The 23,093-nt window shown below is 34.5% G+C and overlaps 1 protein-coding gene across 1 annotated transcript in view; it reads right to left on the bottom strand.

Moving 5' to 3' along the window:
• The window catches only part of LOC137400031 (uncharacterized), a 68,913-nt gene that overhangs the window by 3,165 nt on the left and 42,655 nt on the right, over nucleotides 1-23,093 (bottom strand). Inside the window, exons 9-10 of the mRNA XM_068086338.1 lie at nucleotides 19,905-20,074; nucleotides 7,637-7,786 (exon numbers count right to left, since the gene is read on the bottom strand). Coding sequence (XP_067942439.1) covers nucleotides 7,637-7,786; nucleotides 19,905-20,074 — 320 coding nt within the window. The remainder of the gene's footprint in view (nucleotides 1-7,636; nucleotides 7,787-19,904; nucleotides 20,075-23,093) is intronic.

Here is a 23,093-nt window from a genome sequence, read left to right as displayed (position 1 = left end):
ATCAGGTCTCATTTCCTCATGAAAAGAACTTGTATTCTATCTGCATGTTTGCGCATGAGCATTAGCATGAGGTAATGTACAGTAGGAATTATTGTCAGTACGTATATTCATGTACATGACTGCTTACTCTATTAATTGAAAAACTTATGCTATGGATAATTGCATTTTTGTCCAAGGTAGTCATAGTGCTCCCTTTAGGATAGCTGAACACTCCCATCAAAGACAAACTTGCTACAAATGTAATTAATTATGGGTGAATAATAGTGATCACACCTAATTTTTGGGTACGCATGGGTAAGGAATTGAATACTATTCCGTGGCACTGCATATCAATCCAATCAATATTAGATTGTTTTGCATTTTTGCAAGTCAAGAAGGTTTGCGTATTATAGAATATTGGTCTTGTGTTAACCACATTTGTTTGAATATTATAAAACAAAGCATGCACTAGAAATATCGAAACATCCAATTTTTACTAAGTTTCTCAACGTGTATACTTTTGTTTAAATGAAGAAATGCTCCCACAGCAGTAAAAATGCATGGTTGGCAGAATTTGAGCAGGAAAGGGAGACAAATCTAAACTTGTTGTTGACATGAACTAGAATGAGCACAGACTATTACTGTATCAAGTTGGTAAACTTCTTGTCAAGCTTGCATCAAGAGCAAACTTGTAACCAAGAGGTCAATGCATACTTATGGAATGCAGAAGTATGGAAACAAGTAAATGCCATCTGACCAGAAAATGATGCACTGGTAAGCTCTCAAATATGTTTCAAAGTGCGTGCTTGCCCTGGCATTGTTTAATGCCGTTTCTACCAGCCAAGGCCAGCGTACATTCGGCCATTGTTCATGAAAGGTATGTATTAAATATTAAAAAGGTTATCAATTCCATAATGATAACACAAAACAGGAAAACTTATTGCACACTATTAGATTAAAGTTTACAGGAAGCGGATATTGAATGAAAACTGGCCTAACAAGTACAATCGATTCTTGCCATACGATTTTAAATCGTTCCAGTGTTAGCATCATAAGGCAGAAATGTCGTATAGAGGGGTATAGAAACTCTTAGCAATTATCTACTGCAAACACCCCTGGTAAAAATCATCACAATTTTATATACGTACAGCCGATATTAAATATTAGTAACAAAATAATGTGTTAACCTTAGTAACTATTAGAGCTGCACAATGATCGTGTTAATTAAACGATTAACGCGATCAATACAAATACACGATTAACTGAGTTGGGTCAATTATTCTTCAAATAAATTGTAACTGAGGTGATGATCATGATGTGATTCCTTTGTATTGCTTAATATATTGCAAAGGAATTTGCCAGACTTTACTAAGGCACGATCTAGATTGCAATAATAATGCATAAATTGTAAAAGAAGTGAGTATGGTTTTCCGTTCGTTTTATTCCGAAGCAATTAGTTGTGGAGCTGCGACTACTCTGCTCTGTGCGAGAGCAATCTCTCTATATACATATATTTTCCCCGAGCTGTCTAATGGAACCAGGTAAGAAACCGTAAAAGTATAGATGATTAATAGACTCGCTAACACCTTGGCTTAATTACGGCCAAACTAACAAAGTATTAGCGATAAGACACATAATAAAGACAACCACAATATGCAAAATATATATAAGAGTAATTATATGCAAGTAAAACACATAATAAAAACAGACACAACATGCAATATATAAAAGTAATTATATGCGAGTATATAAAATATAAGAAATAAATTTGTGGCCTGGCGTCTGCCACAATACGGTATAACATTAACATAGCAGGTTACTACCATTGAATTTACTAACAAATAAATACTATGACAAGCAACACTTTTTTACCAATTAGAGACAACCACAATAATTTTGTAATCAACTATGAAAACATGAAGTGAGTCACTAACAAAAACTTGTTTATACAATACAAAAACGCGAGTGCCATGTCGGTCTTGTCGTAAGCGGCCATGCTGTTAGTTGTTTGCACGTGTTTCTAGGTAATAGCAACAAAAATGATTTCAGTATCATTTAATATTTTACAGCCTTTTTTTTGTTTATATTTCAAAACTTCTCAAGGTGAATTATACATGTATTTTCATTTTTAAAAAAATCGCAATTTCATATTTCAGCTTGAGAATGATAGTAATATAAGATTGACAATTTAATGGAACATGAAAGCAGAAAAATGTCCTCCGTACTAGGTAGCGCATTTTCATATGTGGTTGGAAGCATAACAAGAAAGCGACGTGCAATATATGCCAGAAAGAATCTGCCTACCACCACAGCACATCACCATTAAGATATCATTTAACTAATTCTCATCCTACTGCTCAGAAATCATCACCAGCTGTCGCAGACAATAACTACTACTGTATGTACGAAGAGGGCATCTCTTCATTCGGATAATGTGAATAGGCTAAATTGTGCTGCCTCAACTCTGGGCTGGCTTAATTATAGAGTTTCATAGACTATATTCATACTCATAATAGTTATTACATTGTAACTTAGGTACATTATACATAACATGTAATCCTGTTAGCAATAATTGTCTCAAATATAATTAATTTATATATAGCTGTATTATTGGTTTTCGAATAGGCAGGTTTTTGCTAGATTAATTACATGTATAGATTTTGCTAGATTACATAACATTTAATCCTGTTAACAATAATTGTGTTAAATATAATTAATTTATATGAAGCTGTATTATTTTTTTCGAATAGACAGGTTTTTGCTAGATTAATTCTAAGATTAATCGAAGATTAACTGGTTCCGACCAGTTATTAATCGTGATTAATTTTTATAATCGTTGTGCAGCTCTAGTAACTATAGTTACCTACAATAACTTTAATGTATTTAGTGGTTATGATCTGCTATAAAATATAACATTACAATGTACTACATGCAGTAAGTACTGTAGGGAGTTCTTATCTTCGACACAGACGTATAACATAAGTATTGAATTTAACTTAAAATGAATTTAGTTTAATAAACACATACTTGAAGCTAAGTTTTGGCATGTATTTTACCAAACTTCAACTTTATTATCGGCTAAAACTTTATCATATATTTGTTTTTGGTCTCATTTGCACTATAATTTATAACAAGTAACACTGAGCTGAGTCAGAGTGCGCATCATATCTCTTTCAAGCATTGTGAGACAAAATTTCGCCAAATAGAGTATCGTCATTTTCATTATTTTGACGTAATCAGCATACCGACTGCCAAACTTTAATTTTGAGAGCGCAATTTTTGAGAGCACATATGTAAGTGTGCCTAATTGTGACCACATATGTAAGTGTGCCTAATTGTGACCACATATGTAAGTGTGCCTAATTGTGAGTACATATGTAAACGTGCCTAATTGTGACCACATATGTAAATGTGCCTAATTGTGACCACATATGTAAGCGTGCCTAATTGTGAGCACATATGTAAGTGTGCCTAATTGTGAGCACATATGTGAGTGTGCCTAATTGTGACCACATATGTAAATGTGCCTAATTGCGAGCACATATGTAAGTGTGCCTAATTGTGAGCACATATGTGAGCGTGCCTAACTCTAAGCACATATTTAAGTGTGCCTAAAATGACAAGTATGATCAATACATTTCTGGATAATCCGCTGATAGAGTATCAGTAAATGGGTATCCAGTATTGAGCATGCTTGTCTCCTTCAGTCCTATTTTGTTCAAAGCGGCAATAGGTCCTGATAAGATTATGTGAACAGATAATGAAAGTAGTGGATGAAAAGTCAAATTGAATTACATGTATACATTTTCTACAATTTATGAGTAAGCCCTTTGATAGCTTTGAGGGATGAGGAGAAGCGGAAGTAGAGCTATAACTCTACTTATAGATGATAGAGATAAATAGCTATATCAGACGGATCGTATTATCACCATGTATTATAATCAATACACGATGATAAATATATAAATAAAGAGGAAAAACCCCATACATCACCAATGATTGACATAAATCTATCACAGGTGGCAAGGAAACCACGCAGACTATTGATCAACATCAATATACACTCTTCATGTGAACTCCCTACAATAAACCTAAGACTTATTTACCTGCCTGCTGAACGAGATAAGAGACTTGACAATGTTTAAACACTGAGCGTAAATACAGTGACTGCTGCCAACTGTTGAGGCACGACCCAGCAATATTATCGAATATCGGTATAGTATTTATTAAACCTTGTTTATACCAGCAGTTGTCTCGTTAGGATGACCCTAAAAGTACCAAAGGACCTCTGGGGTCATCCTAACAAGATGACCCCACCGTATTAAAATACTTAGTAGATTTTATATGAAAGTGTCCGTATTTTTTATCATTTCCAACTGTTTTGGATGCTTGAGGTGATCCTACTGCTAGAATGTTTCAAGATTATAATCAACAAAACTTGATCGCAGTTAAGACTTTCAGAAGAAAAGTACGTGCAGAATAATGTCACTAGTTGCTATCGTTGCTATAATTGATCTCCGATATTGCATTCAAAATGCAGTGTTACACGTCTCTATTCTGTCGGTCTCTTTGCAACTTCCAGACGTCATAATCTCACTTTCGTTTGGTCTGAGCGTTTTAAAAGCGATCAAGTTTTGTCAATTTTAATCTTGAAACATCCTGGCAGTCAAATCACCTCAAACATAAAAAACAACCACAAATGATAGAAAAACACTGATACTTTCTGAAAACATCTACTAGAATTTAGAGTAGGCTCATCTTCAAAGGTTGACTTGCAATAAAATTCACATTACAGTTATTTGGTATCAAGAGATTCACCATGTCTCACTCTGCTGCGTTGTAGGTGCAAAATATGTGGAAATGTGATTACAAGCTCTTAAAAACTAAAAAACGAACAGTTAATCGCAGAGATTAACACTCCGAAGATTGGAATTCCTTTTTAAAAAGGCTCAAATAGGACGTAGTTGAACACGATAGTTTCTGTTTACACCTTCATGCAGCCTCATTCGTCGAAATATTTTCACAAATATGCTTCACGCATTCAATAAAACCATGTCTATTGTCCTTACGGATTTATTTCATCATCATTGTAATGCTGTCACTTTGAACACTGATATCTCAAAACCTACCGTAAAAACTCGTCTAAATTTTTAGCTTTAGCTCGAATGAGTGCATATCATCCTCTGATAAAAATGACGGGCCCGTTAGTCACCTGTGCTAGTCGAAAAATGCTGCAGAAAATGTTTGCGCTATTTGGCAGGAAGTATGGAGCACATGATCAGATTACAACTACCCTACAGGATGAAAATATTCGTTGGTTATAAAAATTCGCGATTTCGCGAACAGTCAATTCCGTGAATTATTAAATTCCGTGAATAATTAGTTCTATTTTTAATCACAGGGGAGAATAACTACAGCATCAAATTAAAAACTAGCTGCTAGGCTAGTTTTTAATATAAATACTAAACATAGTTGAGTTCCAAAACATTTTTAAAATCATTGCCTGAGCTTTGAGCTAACACCATTGCCAATGCATCACATTTCTTTACAAAATTATTCAAGGTTGTCACACGATATGCAGAATGGCGTCATCGCAAAAATAGCCGCTAGGCAGATGTACTAAACGTAGCCGAGTTCCGAAACTTCTTTACAATCATCGCCGGGCTTCGAGTTTTATTGCCATTGCATCGAACTTCTTTACAAAATTATTCAAGGTTTTCACAAGTTATTCGCCATGGCTTCGTCATCGCAAAAAATCTCTCCTAGTCTTTTTACATTGAAATCAACCCCATCAATCTTTAATACCGAAGTTGAGGACAATCATGATTCTGATCTGGACATTATGGTATGTATTTGATTTGCAGTGCAGATACGTTTTTCCATAATTAACTGCATTAGTTAATTCTTTTGTTTAAAAACTGATCGCTTTCATTAAATACTTCAGCTATTGTTTTTGTACTTCCTTAACAATTATTAATATTTTTTCTTTTTTGTGTTTACTGCAGATTGAGAATGAAACAACCTACTCCGATTACGAAAACTAGAAACAAGCAGTAATATTCATCAAGGCAGGAATATTGGCAGAGAAGCAACCAGTCAACCTAGGCCCCTTCATCGACAACAACTCCTTGATATCGCTGCAGCAAACATGATTAAACTATATATTTTATTTCATGTATAGATATATTATAATTTATTACAAACTTGAGTGTACAAATAAAATTTTCATATACAAATAAAATTTTACAAACGATGAATGGAGTAAATATAAACAGTTTAGTCTATATGGCGGTTGTCTAGAGCAATAAAATTAAACTGATACTCTTGATAAGTGAATACTAGCGTGTAATAGTGCTCTTTGACTAGTTATTTTGGTAATAGCAGCTCTATATCGCTGTCACTGTCTTGGGTAGACGTTAAAGGCGATTCTCTCACTACTACATGGCTGGTAAGGAAGTTATCATCAGAACTCTCCTCGTGGCTTACTATTGCAAAGTTCTGCCGGTTGGCCAAAGATTTGTGCTCGTAAAGGCATTTTTGTTCCTTTTTTCAAAACAGATATATTCTCCTCGTAAGTAGCTGCGGTCACTTCTACCTCAATTTCCAGACTTCCCTGAATGATTCGTGATCTTCTAAGAATGACATATACCACCCTTGCAGTATTGTGCGTGCGTGTATGATGAAAAATCTCTTTCTCACACTAAAACAAATAATGAAGCGGTAGGGATGGAAAAAATAAATATTGCGTTTTACCGAAGAACCAAAGTAAAATTCAACTAATTTAGTAAATGGTTTTGAAAAAATTCATTACTTACCACAAATTGTTGGTTCATCAAAGGCCTCCAAATCTATGAATATTCATAAAACCTCTGAACGCAGCAAAATATTTATAGCTTAGCTGTCCCGCCTTAGCACGGATTCACCCGTAGTTGTAAGCTAACTAGAAAACGAAACACGCAATGCGCGCATGCGTAGGGTTAACTCTATTGGTAGACGTAACAGAGTTAACTCTTCATAGAGAGTAGCAGGTTTCAGCCACGAATAAATTAATCCGCGAATAAGCATGAAATGGCAATTTTCGCGAAATATAACTCCGCGAATAAATTCATCCTGTAGGGTAGATGATTAGACCAAATTGAAGCGAAACTGTAAAGTAGTGAGCATCTACATTTGATAGGGCTTTACGGTAAAACCCAAAGTGTTTGTCATAAACTAAGGCTAAGAAACGTTTTTTCTATCGAGCCTTTTATTTCACGTGATAACATCATCATACGTCATTGAAATAAAGAGATTCCAATCTATGGCGTTTTCGTGATGCCTGCGATTAACTGTTCGTTTTTTAACTTTTAAGAGCTTGTAATCACATTTCCACATATTTTGAACCTACAACACAACAGAGTAAAACATGGTGAATCTTTTGATACCAAATAACTGTAATGTAAATTTTGTTGCAAGTCAACCTTTAAAGCTGACTCCTCTCAGTGTACAACTGTTTTAGCAGGTTGATTTGATAATGAGCCAATTGAAACTATTCACCTAAAATCAGACCCAGCTTGTCCATCATATGTACATATATATAATGGATCAAGCCTGTGAGTCAGCCTAATCTAGGGATTAACAGCATTCTAATACACAATATCCATGACAGAAAACATACCATCCATACTTGTGGCTGTATTGCTGACCATGCTGCCAGCCACACCTTTTTTCGAGTTGCTAAGACTTGGATTGGATGCATTTGGGTTGCTCTCATAGGTGTTAACAGTCACAAGGGTAGATGTGTCATCGCTTACTGACAGATGATCCCCTGAACACATCAAAACAAGTGCATCAATCACATGTGCTGGTTTTCATCAACCGTAGCAAAGCATAAACACACCAACTGGGTTTTGCAGATGCTAAGCGTGATTGGCCAGTCGTGCAAGCGTACTGTACAGTGGTTGGTCAGCTTTGCACTAACAATCTTTCAACATAGAACAATTACAGTCAGATTGGTTTGTCCAATAATAGAGACGCTGCCATAACTGGTAAGAAACAAAGATAATTATTAACTATTTTTCAAGATAATAGATAATAAATTTTATACTAATGAGTACAGAGATTATCTGTTTACAGGGTAAGGTATAGTTAGTTCCCAGTAAACTTAATTGTCACTACACCCAATATTTCTTTTTATCTTGCCATAAATTTGCATAAAGGTAATATAGATAATCTCATAAATTTCCCAGGTACCCATCTATTCGGCCCTCGGTGTCGCCTTGCTGGAAGCGTAATGACCGCACCAGCTGATTGCACGGTGAAGGATGTTTAACCTGCTAGCAAAACAAAATATTTTGGGATTGGCTTGTGTTTCGAGAACTAACACTTGTTTGTTGATTTATAATAAAATTTAAATGAAATTTGCAGCTTTTGGTTCCTAATTTGAAAAAAAACCTAGCAAACCTTCTAAACATTGGACATTTTTGTAGCGCAACCTCTTAACCTCTAGTTCCCCTTAAGTATCTTTTATCCCAGAATGCATTTTAAGCTACTGAACGCTGAAATCCTCAGATCAATGAAGTTGTTTAAAGAAAAAACTGATGCATTTTCAAAAAGAACATCACACATGATATTGCTACTTGAAAGCCTTTAGACTCATGTTGTAGCACCCTAAGATATTTATGAACAGTATATCAACACGATTAACTTATGCGTGTAGCATGTACGTGCAAGCTAAGCTGTACACGACGCTAAAAGTTTTTCTTTATGGAAAAAGTATATATTCAAAATGTATACGCATAAAAGTTTTGCTCCGCTAAAAACTGTTTGGACGATAAAATTGACTAGCTCAGAAGTCCAGAAAATTTGAGGTCAGAAAATACTGTGGAAGATATTGAGCAACCAGAAGATACTGTGGAAAATATTGAGCAACCAGAAGATACTGTGGAAGATGTTGAGCAACCAGAAAATACTGGAAAATATTGAGCAACCAGAAGATATTGTGGAAGATATTGAGCAACCAGAAGATACTGTGGAAGATGTTGAGCAACCAGAAGATACTGTGGAAGATATTGAGCAACCAGAAGATACTGTGGAAGATGTTGAGCAACCAGAAGATACTGTGGAAGATGTTGAGCAACCAGAAGATACTGTGGAAGCTGGAATAAGTAAACATGAAAGCAACAATCAGATTGCAACTGGAAACAGAGGCCTAGCAAACAATGCAAAAAAATTTTTTTTTAATTTTTTATTTTAGTTTCCGCATGCACTATAAACACAATGTTTATAGTGCATGCACTATAAATATACAATGTTTATAGTGCATGCACTATAAACATACAGTGTTTACATTGTGAACATACAATCATACAAACAATCATACAATACAAACATACAATGTTAACATACAATTACTTATTTTTTAATACAGTCATAGCTCACCATAGAGTAACCCCAACAAACGAGAAAATCGAGATACGAGCAAAAATTCGAGCAAAATACGAGATATGACAAAGATGCTTTGAGATGCGAGCATACGACCCGGCTCTCGATGACCACTAAATGGCAAAGTATGCGAGAGACCGTTTTTGATAACAGCATCGCTCTGTCTTTTTTGTTGAATCAATTTAAAAAAGGTCTTAGAAAAGGTCGACTAAAAGTTATAGCGAAAGCACGGGAAACAAATAATAAAAGTCTAAAACGAATAGAAAATTAAAGTGAAGTTTTGTAAAAGATTAAAACTTAGCTTCAAGTGTATGTTTAGTAAGCTAAATTTTGAAGTCTGTACTTAGTAAGCTAAATTCATTTAAGTTAAATTTAAAGTTCATGTTATGTTATGTAGCATCACAAAAGTTTAGTCTACCGAACGCGTTGCTGTCAAGTCTCTCTCACACCCACCAGCGTTAGCCACAACACTCGTTTTGAAGGTAAGAACTACATACAGTACTGTATGTAGTAATGTTACATGTTGATGCAGAGCATAACCACTAAATAGGTATTTATTACTTTGTGAATGTAGGTACTGAATTACAACAATTCAAAACCAGTTTTTCCATCCAAATATCCTGTTTTAGGTAGTTTTTCATAATATGGGAATGGATTAATAATCGTCTTTAGTTATTTCATATAGAAAATATTGCACTGAGATGCGAAAACATTGATATACGAGCTCAGCCTTATAATGCAATAAGCTCAAATGTCTAGGTATGACTGTAGATATTTGTAGCATTTGATAGATTATTATTATATAACTTATAAATCGTGCAGATTTGTAGCATAACATTTTATAGCGCCATGGCCGTTATCTAAACTGTACTTCGATGTATCGAGGATTATGACTCATCTCCTATAATGTATAAAAAGCCAGTCTTTCCTGCGGGCTGTAGCAAACATATCACTCAGTGCAATGGGACTTTATAGTACACATTTAAATGTATTTATAAAATCAAAATATGCATTCAAATTTACAACATTGAAAAAATTGAGTTTCAACAAATTGCAGCACAGGCTATAAGCTCTTCATATGTTAACTGTAAGCAAAGAATATCAACTTGTAGAGAAAGTTCCCAGCCTTCTAATGACTATTTATTTAGGGATCTAGTAGAATCTGCCGTTAAGTTATGGCAGCTTTCATGCAGCCATGTCCGATTTCAAGACTGCTCTACTAACCGGCTCGTAATCTGGTCACTTCAAAGTCATATACGCTTGGTAGCGAATGGGTTGAGACAAGCTACGAAATTAACATAAACTTTAGTGAATCTTTGCAAAAGGTATCAAAGTAAGTTATACGATGAGCTACGGTGCTTGGTTATGCAGCAACAATTATTTATTAATGCACAAAATACAAGCGGTGTAAGGTTCTGGGTTCGCATATGCAATAGCAAGTATATATTGACTGAGCCGAGCCTAAATAATGAAAAAGAGGTAAATAATGAAAAAGTATTTCACATAAAAACAAACTGGCCAAAGTGTAGAATATAGCTATCACTTTCCGTACTGACAACTATAAATCCTTGTTAACTAAAATAAATGATAGCCTGCACAAGAAAGCCTCCAATTAACACTAACGAGTGCAAGTGAAATTGCGTTAATGTCAACTTGGAGTAAAGTGTTAATAATCGCATTTGTACTCAGCCACATGAACATGACGTCGTAAAGAACAAAATCGCGATGAATAGGAAATATTTACAGCTTTGTCTACAGTTTTATTGCTTAATGTTGAATTGACAGGTAATAGATTTAGTTTTATTAAAATATGTTATTACTATATTTTAAAACAAAGCTTAATAATTTTGGTCAGTTAATAAAGTTGTCTGTTCTTTCTCTTGAGACAGGCTTTGCATTTATCAAGTCTCTATCTATTGATTGATCTCTATTTATTGATTGATCTCTATATATTGATTGCAGACATATCATCTTAACTGTTAACCATCTTCCTGTTGCATAATACACTGCAACTAGAATTTCATTGCTTACAGCGTAAGGAAGCTTGTGTTGTAAAAGCATATAGCAAAGAAATTAATCCATGAGGCTGCTTAAAATCTATGTTGCGGCATTCTAATAAGTTAATAAATTCAATAAAACTCTAAATTATCCACATTGAAGTCAAATGTATACCAGCAGTTACACTGAAAATATATTTTACTGCAAGGAGAAACTTATCAAAAGGGCCACAACAATGTTTTTTTTGGATTTAAAGAACTTTTCAGAAAATACCTAACAATAATCATGAATCTGTTAGAAGCTGCTTAAATATTTTTCAATTTTTCAGGCAAAAGTTAATATTTTCTGATCAGAATTATGGTAGATATAAAGGCAAAGAAATGGATAAAATTGTAATGAAATACACTGATTACCATTGAACTAGTTACGAATAACCTTCAAGGGTCAATGACACTAAAATTGAATCAGCTAGTAACCATATAAAACATGCTCTAGGAGTTTGTCACCCTACTGCCAACCTACTTTGATTAAGTAAGACAATCAAACAAAATTAAAAAATTGGGCTGCACACAATCGTTTCACTGGGTAAACACGTCTGCAACTATTTTTTCAAAAGAATACCTCATTCCTACAGAAGGCATCTACAAAGCATGTAAACCTGGTGTAGAACTAGCAGCATCAAGCATCAAAAGCTCAGGCAATCCAAACATGGGCCAACAACTAGAGACAGAGATGTTCTCAATAGACCAGCTGGTAGTGTCTACGCAAACAAAACAGCTAGTAATAAATCGGTCCTACAATTTTACTATCACGTTCTCTGCGTAAGTGTGTGATAATAGACACTAATATCTGGCAAGCTTTCAAACGGTTTTTCTAAGACAAAAGGTCATAGGAAAATAAATAACGCATAAATTTAACAGCCTTCAGCCATGTACACACACAAACACACAATGCGTCTGCTAGCAAACAACTCGTCTGCTGTCATAATGCCATAGAATAAGAACCAGTAGCTCCATTGGCCAGCAGTCAGGTGCCAGTAACCCTATTGGCCAGCAGTCTGATGCCTCGATCAGACTATAAAAAGTGTTGCGATTTTTATTGCCAAGTGAGCTGAAATTGTACAACCGGGATGTAAAAACCACACTTTATACAATATTAAACTTCTCCCTCGTTCTTGCTACTGTAGAAAATAACAACATTTCATTTCTTGCTACTGTACAATAATTGTGATTAGTAAATGTAATTTAGCTGGTAATTGGGTCTCGATAAGGATTGCAAGAAGAAAATATTGTAGTAACTCTTCAATATTATTGGCAATGTAACTCTTCAATTATTATTTAGAGTTGATATGAAGAGTCTCAAATGGGCCTACAGTTAGAGCACAATTGACGCAAATAACATGTTTTATTGTCAGCTAAATTCACAATTGATCAATGTAGCTATCTTCGTTTTACTATAGCAGTGTTTTTAAAAGGAGTACAGTGGAGCTTATACTTTTTTAACTGTGACAGCAAAAAAGCATTAATTGCCCCAATGTCATATATTTATACGAAAAAGAACATGCCAGTTTATTTTTGGACAGGTTCACCATTCCTTATTCAATAGAGCAAAAAGTACGAATGCACAATCCTAACTATTCATTTTTAAGATGGTTACAGAAGAATAAAAGTGAATTGATCGACATTCACAGACAAGTGCTATAGACTCAATCCGAAATTAAATTGCTCAGATAGTGTTGCTACAAAACCTCATAAAGGTTATGTGTAAACAACTTAAAATCCGCTATTATAATTGTTATTGTAATTCGGAGGAATTAGGAAAATTCAATATAACGAGTTGTAAGCACTGAAATTAGCTAACTGTGAGTTGAGGCACTTCAGCTCAAACAGAAATAACAAATAACAAATTTCTTGACATAGAGCTCTCTGATGCTACAAGATTGGATAGGAATGTTTTGTATTAAAGGGAATAAAAAGTGAAGAAGAGAAACCAGAGTAACTCAACAGGTTTTTTTACTCTTGCTCTATGGAATGGACTTGAGCTATGTTTACTCTAGCTCTATGGAATGGACTTGAGCTATGTTTACTCTAGCTCTATGGAATGGACTAGACCTACGTTTACTCTAGCTCTATGGAATGGACTTGACCTACATGTATGTTTACTCTAGCTCTATGGAATGGACTTGACCTATGTTTACTCTTGCTCTATAGAATGGACTTGAGCTATGTTTACTCTTGCTCTATGGAATGGACTTGACCTATGTTTACTCTAGCTCTATGGAATGGACTTGACCTATATTTACTCTAGCTCTATGGAATGGACTTGACCTATGTTTACTCTTGCTCTATAGAATGGACTTGAGCTATGTTTACTCTTGCTCCTAAGCTATGATATTAGCTTGTTTTCAAGGCTCTTGTTCTTAGGCTATGTTTACTAATACTCCATCGAATGGGCTTAGGCTATTTTTACTCATGATTTATTGAATGAACTTAGTCTACACTCACCCTTGCTCTATTGCATTAACTTGTGCTGTTTAGAGCTTTTAGACATATTGACAAGTACAGTGGAACCTCGGTTTTCGAACACTTCGGTTCTTGACCAACTCGGTTTTCGTCTTTTCGACCAAAAATTTTGAGATTTGTTCATTTCAGATCTCGAACATAAGTTCGGTTCTCAACCAAACCGGAGCATATGCATTGGAATTAAATGTTCGGAACAGCTCCGGAAACAGCATGGAAACATTTGTTACTATGGCTCCAAAAGCAAAGAAAGACGCTGAGGAGAAATGAAAAATTGTTCGCAAAAATATTGAATTTAGAGAGGAATTGATAGCTTCATGAATTCTTTACAAAAAGGAAGGAACCATTTGGGACGACAACTCCTCTACCAAAGAGATTTACTAGGGAGACAACTCCTCTAGTCGAGTTACCCTAAATTGTTTTGGAGGAGGATTCTCTTTCAAAGATGTGAAGTAAACGTGCCACTGCTGTTTATACTTTCTTTTTCACATGATTTTTGATGTAACCGTCTGTTGCATTCGCTGCTGTTTCATCAATTTCTGCAATTTTGGTATTTTATCTTAACCTTTAATTTTTTTGATGTTTTAAGAGCCAAACATATGAAATGTTTACTTTTTGTTTTCTTTCTTCATCATCATAAATAGAGCATCTTTTATTAAAATTTTCATACGATCTATATTTACCTGTTTTAATTTATAGTATGCAGTATACAGTAAGATCTATGGTATAAAATGTTAAAAACTTTGCCTAAGTTGTTTTCATGCCTAGGAACGGATTAAAATTTAGGTGCATTAATTTTAATGGGAAAATTGTTTCAGATCTCAAACAACTCGGGTTCCGAACGACCTTCTGGAATGGATTATGTTCGAGAACCGCGGTTCCACTGCGGTAATATGTGAGCTGGTTCAAGGAGTTTTTGTGATGGTCATGAGAAATAGACCTTTTATCTCATTATAGTGACAAAAGCTAACAGAAACTTTCTTTTAACATGCAAAAAGCTAAGGTAATCATTATTCCATTAAATGCTATGAGCGAATCGTAAAATGGATTGAACATCATAGTTCTTTAATTATAAATATGAGTTTATAGTACGGCAATTATGGAATTTTGTCTTTAGGCAAAACACAACTTGAAAAAGCTGAAAAGATCCTGAAGTGTAATCACCAACTAATAAAACTACTGACATAGACAAACGTTTAAAATTAACCAGTTGGAATAACTCTTTGTGAGACCCAACATATTGCTATGTAGCAGCGAATGTACTTACATGTTTTTGTTACACTGCGTGACAACCGGGTCAATAGAGTTGAGTGATTGCCTTTGATTTCCTGATAGTAACTAAATTGTAGAAATTGGAAATGTCCAAGTAGTTAGTTTAGTGTAACGAATTTGTTGCCTGAACATTAACTGGTCAATGACAATGATGAAAATCAGCAGACACTGAAAAAGCTAGCCTTGGAGTAACCAAAAGCCTTGATTACATAATTTAGCTTCATCAGTTTGGAATATTAACTAGCAAATGTACTAGTCTGATGAACTTCCTACAACAGACCTAGAAGCTTTAAGCTTTGACAAATCCTACATAATATAAACTATTAAAGCTTTAATAGAAAACTGACCTTTGAAAAATAATTATCAAACAAATAATGAAAGAGAACACAACACTTGCGATGAAAAAATATAGTTTATCTATATATAGATATAAATCTCATAGGTTGTGAGTATTCTGTTTTCTGTGATTCTGTACTTTGGTGTGTCCAGCTATAGCGATAGCGGGAATTGAACTCATGAAGATTGTAACCGCTGGTTTCTAATCCAATTGTCTAACCGCAAGTCTATGAAGGCTCCCACAATGCTTTGCTCTCACTATGTACTGTATTAGCTGTGCTGCCTGGCACATTGGCCAATGAATAATTTGAGTAAGCTTACTAATAAGAGCTGCGGCATATCATGACGTTACGCGATGACTGCGTCGTTACTGAACGCGTGGAGTAATTGCTCTTATATACCGACATATCGCCTAGCAAATCTATCAAGTTCGTATGGCTAAATTGGTAGGACATTAGACTGACTAATGGGAGGCTCCGAGTTCAAATTTTCAGCGATACGGATTCTTTATTCCAAGATTTTAATAGCTATAGCTGGACATACACAACGACGACAAACTTTGACAAATATATATATGTGACTACCCTTTCTCAATTTCACACGCTAAATGACATTAATTGAAACTCTATGAACTACGATGCTTTTTTGTGTTTTCGTGAACTTTTGTTTCCATTTTTCGTAAGGTTCAATTGCTAAACCGCGGTCAAGGCTAATATTTTTCACGTGGATGATTGTATTATCTTGAGCGAGAATAGCTTCTACATTCTCTATTCATTTGGTCAGACAAAGACAGTCCACATTTGTACCAGTATCAAGAGGTACCAGTATCGTCGTGTTGAACGTTTCTGCTGGAACAGTAACCTTTTTATACACTCACACTTCTACACACGAATTGTTATTATTAATTCAACATATTCATGATTTTTATTTTGTTTTCTCAGTTCGTATTAATTGTATCATTATCAAATCATCTTTTATTGTAATCGTAGCAGAACCGACTTAATTTAGCGATTACTTACTAGTTATTTCACATTTACATCTAAACATTTTTATAGTTGTTTTATTTTTTTTTATTTATTTGACCTGCACGAAATATTTTCCTTATGATATGAAGTTTGAGAGTTACAAAGTTACAGAGTTTGTTTGTTGAAGTTTAAAAACCTTTACAGTCGTTTTACTTTTTCTTTTAATTTATTCAACCAGCATGATATGATATTTTCTCATGATATGAAGTTTGAAAGATAGAATGGTAGCTATTGTTATATGTTAAAGGTTGACTTGCAACAAAATTCACATTACAGTTATTTGGTATCAAAAGATTCACCATGTCTTACTCTGCTGTGTTGTAGGTGCAAAATGTGTGGAAATGTGATTACAAGCTCTTAAAAGCTAAAAAACAAACAGTTAATCGCCGCCATCACGAAACTGCCGTAGATTAGAATCTCTTACCAAAATGGCTCAAATGGGACGTAGTTGTACAAGATGGATTTTGTTTACACTTTCACGCAACATTATTCGTCGAAATATTTTTACAAATATACATGTACTTCACGCATTCAATAAAACCATCTCTATTGTTCTTACGGGTCTATTTTATCGTCATTGTAATGCTGTCACTTTCAGCACTGATATATTATAACTTACCGTAAAAATTCGTTTAATTTTTTAACCTTAGCTCGAAGGAGTGTATATCATTCTCTGATAAACAACATGACGAGCCTGTTGGTTACCTGTAATAGTAAAAAAATGCTGCGAAAATTATCCGCGCTGTTTGGCAGGAAGTATGGGTCATATGATCAGATTACGACTAGACGATTAGACCAAGTCGAAACAAAACTGTTAAGTAGCGAGCGTCTATATATGATACGGGATCTTCGGTGAAACCCAAAGTGTTTGTCATAAACTAGTGCTACGAGAAGTTTTATATTGAGCCTTTTATTGGCCTTTCAATTTATGTGAGAACATCACATGACAAAACAATAACCAAATGTAATGAGGTCAGAGAAACAAACTGATTCCAATCTACGGAGGCTTTTCGTTTTTGAGCTTTTAAGAGCTTGTAATGATATTCCGCATATTTTGCACCTACAACACAGCAGAGTAAGACATGGTGAATCTTTTGATACCAAATAACTGTAAAGTGAATTTTGTTGCAAGTCAACCTTTAAATAAAAATATGTTTTCTGTGCCAAGATTTTTATTACACGAGCAATGCTGGGCATTCATCTAGTATATATACAAATCTCAAAGTTTGTGTGTTTTCTGGGATTCTGTAATTCAGTGTGTCCAGCTACAGTTACTACAATCTTTTTACGAAAAGCTCGCATCACGCTGAATTTGAACTCCCAAAGATTGTGCCCGCATGTTTCTGAACCAATTGTCTAGCCACAAGTCTATGAAGGTTGTTACAATTTCATCCCTCTTACTAAATACTGTACACTCTTTTCATGATTGCACACGGTAAATGACATATTAAATGACACACTGCGCCTACGGATTACGACACCCCTGTTATAAAATATTTTTCGCTCAACTTTATAAAACAATGCGTTTTTCTCCTCGCCATACTAGGGCGAAGTTATTTTTCCGCCATGTGATATCAACAAAAACTTTTCTCGAGATGAAAATTTGATAATTGCTGTACTGATTACAACGAAATGACATTTTTAGTTGATTTTCTCAGTTTGTATTAATTGTATCATTACCAAATCATCTGTTTTATGGTTTACATACCAGCTTTAAAGTAAAACTTCAACAGCCAACATTTTTGACCTTGAAATGTTTACTATTTTATCTAATCTTGTTAAAGGTTGACTTGCAACAAAATTCACATTACAGTTATTTGGTATCAAAAGATTCACCATGTCTTACTCTGTTGTGTTGTAGGTGTCAAATACATGGAAATGTGAATACCAGCTCTTAAAAGCTCAAAAACGAAAAGCCGCCGTAGATTGGAATCTGTTTATTTATCTGACGTAGTCATTCCAGTTTGGTTATCGCCTTGTCACGTATGTTCTCACATGAATTGAAATGCCAATAAAAAGCTTAATGTTAAACTTATCATAGCACTAGTTTATGACAAACACTTCGGGTTTTACCGAAGACCCGTATCAAATATAGATGCTCGCTACTTTACAGTTTTCTTTGGGCATTATTCAATCGTCAAGTCGTAATTTGATCAAGTGACCCAATACTTCGCAAATAATTTTTGCAGCTCTTTTCGATTATCACAGGTAACCAACAGGCTCGTCATGATTATCAGACAATGATATATACTCCTTCGAGGTAAGGTTAAAAAGTTTAACGATTTTTTACGATAAGTTATAAGATGTCAGTGCTAAAAGTGACAGCATTACAATGACGATAAAACAGACGCGTAAAAACAATAGACATAGTTTTATTGAATGCGTGAAGTATATTTGTGAAAATATTTCGACGAATGAGGTTGCATGAAAGTGTAAACAGAAACCATCCTGTAACAACTACGACCCATTTGAGCCGTTTTGGAAAGCGAATCCAAACTACGGCTGTCTCGTGTGGCTGCGATTAACTGTTCGTTTTTGAGCTTTTAAGAGCTTGTAATCACATTTCCACGTATTTGACACCTACAACACAACAGAGTAAGACAAAGAGAATCTTTTGATAGCAAATAACTGTAATGTGAATTTTGTTGCAAGTCAACCTTTAAAGGTGAAGCCCGCCTGATCTCTGCTTACAAATTCAATGAATGTTTAAAAAAAAGGCGGATAGAATGATGATACCAATAAAATGCAGGATAACATGCAGGATAACTTGAAATTTCCTTTGAATAAATTAGAAAGACACCCTTATGAAACACTACTTTGAATGTTTACATACTCGTCCTTTATTTCCCTCCACATGTGATTCTCCCTCCCTAGTCTGAAGGCTGGTTCTCACTATATCGCCGTATGTCAGTGTTTTTCTTTCTGCTTTCATTGTCAATTACTGAACTGTAAACCAATGGCATCGACGAAGCAACACAGATACGTCGGGAAAATTTGCAGCTGTCAAACTTTCCAATATTTTGCCAAGCATCGATGACTGCCTTGTTCATGTGAACCATTTCGGCAATAGTAATAGTAATTCAGTTGCGGATAGCGTGATTTATTTCTGTTTAAGATAGTTGCTGCGAGACTAGTATTAGATTCACGCGCGCGAAAACAAAGAGGTTTCTTCGCAAAAATTTAAAAAGACAAATGAGAAGACTACGTCAAGGAGTATTTGCTGATGTAAACGCAAATGGGTTTGTGATAGTGTGAACATTGTTATCATCGATGATCACCAAAGCGTTGCATCATCAACGCCGAGATATGACGAGATAGTGTGAGCCAGACTTTAGGAGTTCCTACAACAAACCTTGTAAAAGTATGTCTGATATGTCATCACCGCTCAGAGCATTTCTATAATTTGAACTGGAACCACTGAACAAGCTGTGGCGATGAGAGCCAGCCGAGAGAGACTCTGATTCTCCTCGACTTGAGGATTCAAAGGAACTCAGCTGTCTATAGTCAGCCAATGTGGTAGGTCTGCAACAGCGAGGAACAGATGAGCATAATGCGTGGACGAAACCTTAACTAAAACACTGGAAATACTTCAAAAGGTTGCTTTTTAGTTTATACCTGAGCTTTCAGGATTTGAATAAATACGGATGTTCTTTTCAAGTATTTTATATAAGGAGATCCCACAACAGCTAATGCATTAACAAGGGTTACTGTTTCAGAGTTCAATTTAATTTTCTGCATAACTCCATCACTTTCTGGATTCTTATGAGGTCATGTCCCCATCGTCAGACATAGGTAAGTTCGTTTTGGCAGAAGACAATTTGAAAATGAAAACTAGCATGTGAATCAGAGGTAGAAAGTTGATGCTGAGTGTGTTTTACAATGTGTTAAAAGTTGGGCTATAGGCCAACAGAATATGGTGTGAAATAGCCAACGGTTGTGGAAGAACCAATTTTCCACATTGAAAAATGAAATGTGAATGGAAACGAACGTATAATAGAAAAACAAATAAATGGGAAACCTTTACTCCATAAAAACAACTAAATGGAAAACCTATACTCCTTAAAACAACTAAATGGAAAACCTATACTCCTTAAAACAAATTAATGAAAAACCTATACTCCTTAAAACAAATAAATGAGAAACCTAAATTCCATTAAAACAAATAAATAGGAAACCTATACTCGATAAAAACAAATAAATGGGAAACCTATACTCGATAAAAACAAATAAATGGGAAACCTATACTCCATAAAAACAAATAGGAAACCTATACTCGATAAAAACAAATAAATGGGAAACCTATACTCTATAAAAACAAATAAATGGGAAACCTATACTCCATAAAAACAAATAAATGGGAAACCTATACTCCATAAAAACAAATAGGAAACCTATACTCGATAAAAACAAATAAATGGGAAACCTATACTCTATAAAAACAAATAAATGGGAAACCTATACTCCATAAAAACCACTGAGCTCTGTTATTAGGCATTTGACAGCAAAAAATTGTACTAGTTTAGCATGAGATGGTTAGTGAGTACCTCATCTGGTTGGTATGGTTTATGATTTAGACATAAAACTTCGGGAGAATACAACATGAAACTGTAAAATTATTTTAAAGTCACCAAATAAAAGCCTCTTTATTAGTGCAATAAAGATAGAATCTAGATAACACTTTCATAAATCTATCTGCTGTTCTCTCTTAATCAATGGATGGTTTAGTATTTCAATTCAATATTCAAGATTATTCATGGCTTGTGTCCTCATAGTTTTTGCTGTAGAGTAACAGGTTTTAAAGTCATTAAAACGTACGTGAAATGAAAAAATTGTGTACATCTAACAATTATTTTGAAAATATCAATGCTAGCTGCTTTAACAATCTTCTACCTAATATCAGTTTTCTTAGCAGAGAAAGGTATTTTAAACACTATATGTTAAACAATTTATTTGATTTTAGTGGCTGACTGTTGCCTTTTTTAGTTTTGTAATTGTTGCATGGCATAATTTATAGAACATTCCTGTTTGAAATGGAATTTTTGCCAATAATTAAATAATTAATAAAAAATGTCAATCTAATAAGCTAGAATGGAACAAAATCTTTAGAGTAGTGAGATTGCTGTGTCACAAGCTAGGAATAGCTTCTTGTTGTGTCCATCAATAAATTACATGATTTTTCTACATATCTAAACAACAGAATATAGCTACCTATACCTAATATTCAGCGACCAAACTAAAGCAGAGAGATGTCTACTAATAATTGATGTTCCGTGTTTATGAGCAGAGAGCTGTGTTTTTAATGTTTCAGAGTTTTAATGTGACACACTACAGCATGTAATAACAACTAACTATTGCTTGTTGGCAGTTGTTAATCATAGTCTCTTCATATCACTGAAAAGGTTTTATAACCAAAAATCATTAGTTTATATAAATTAATATGGCAGTATATATATATATATATATATATATATATATATATATATACATATATAACAAATCTTCCATTGTGATAACCACTTCTCATCAAACTCTACAATTAGCTATCTCAATTCTATTAAATCATATATAATGCTAAAATCGTGGGAACACAAAAATACCGCGACAGCCAACTAAAGTTGAATATAGACAAAGAAATGGTGCTGTTGATATTACTATACTATTTCCTGCTAAGAACTTCTACTCATAAGCCAATCCTTTCATACTTTGTCAAAGGGCCCACTGCAGTGTTTGCAGTTTTCTTAGCAAAGTGGACCCTTGCCATACAATTTTAATTTGTTTCAGTGTTGGCATCGCAAGGCGAAAATGTCATATAGAGGGGTATAGAAACCTATAGCAATTATCTAATGCAAACACCCCCTGGTAAAAATAATCAAATTTTAGTGTACATTAAAAATTAGTAACAAAATAATATGTTAGCCTTAAAAACTATCGTTACCTACAGTAACTTTAGTGTTTAGTGGTTATGATCTGCAAGAAAATGTAACATTACAATGTACCATGTGCAGTACATACCGCACAGGGTTCTTACCTTCAAGACAGACGTATAACATAAGCATTGAATTTAATTTACATGAATTTAGCTTACTGAACACATACTTTAAGCTAAGTTTTAGTACATATTTACTAAACTTACATTATATGTCTTTCATGCGTTGTGGGAGAGATTTTGACAAATAGCATATCGGCATCTTTGTTATTCCAAAGATGGTATTATTTGTAATACCATCTTTGGAATTCAGCACGCATTCAGCACACCGACTGCCAAGTTTGAATTTCGAGAGAATTTTTGGTTGAGATCGTATAGCAAAGAAAGTATAGCGAGGGAGAAAAAACATTGTGTTCCAAATCGTAAGGGAAAAAATTCGTATAACGGGGTCATCATAACCTGAGGGCGCACTGTTTATGCCCCAGGAAATCACAATTAAATATGGCTAAGAGAGCTCTTTCTCAAAAAATCAACCCTATCGATCATTTCTGTGGAAACAAAAAATAGCATGTACTAATGGTACATACCAGAATTTAAGCCAAATCAACAAAAGTA

This window comes from Watersipora subatra, chromosome 7, assembly GCF_963576615.1.
Source record: "Watersipora subatra chromosome 7, tzWatSuba1.1, whole genome shotgun sequence".
Lineage (NCBI taxonomy): Eukaryota > Metazoa > Bryozoa > Gymnolaemata > Cheilostomatida > Watersiporidae > Watersipora > Watersipora subatra.
Note: the sequence above shows the minus strand (reverse complement) of the source record. Positions and strands in the feature narration are given on the sequence as shown.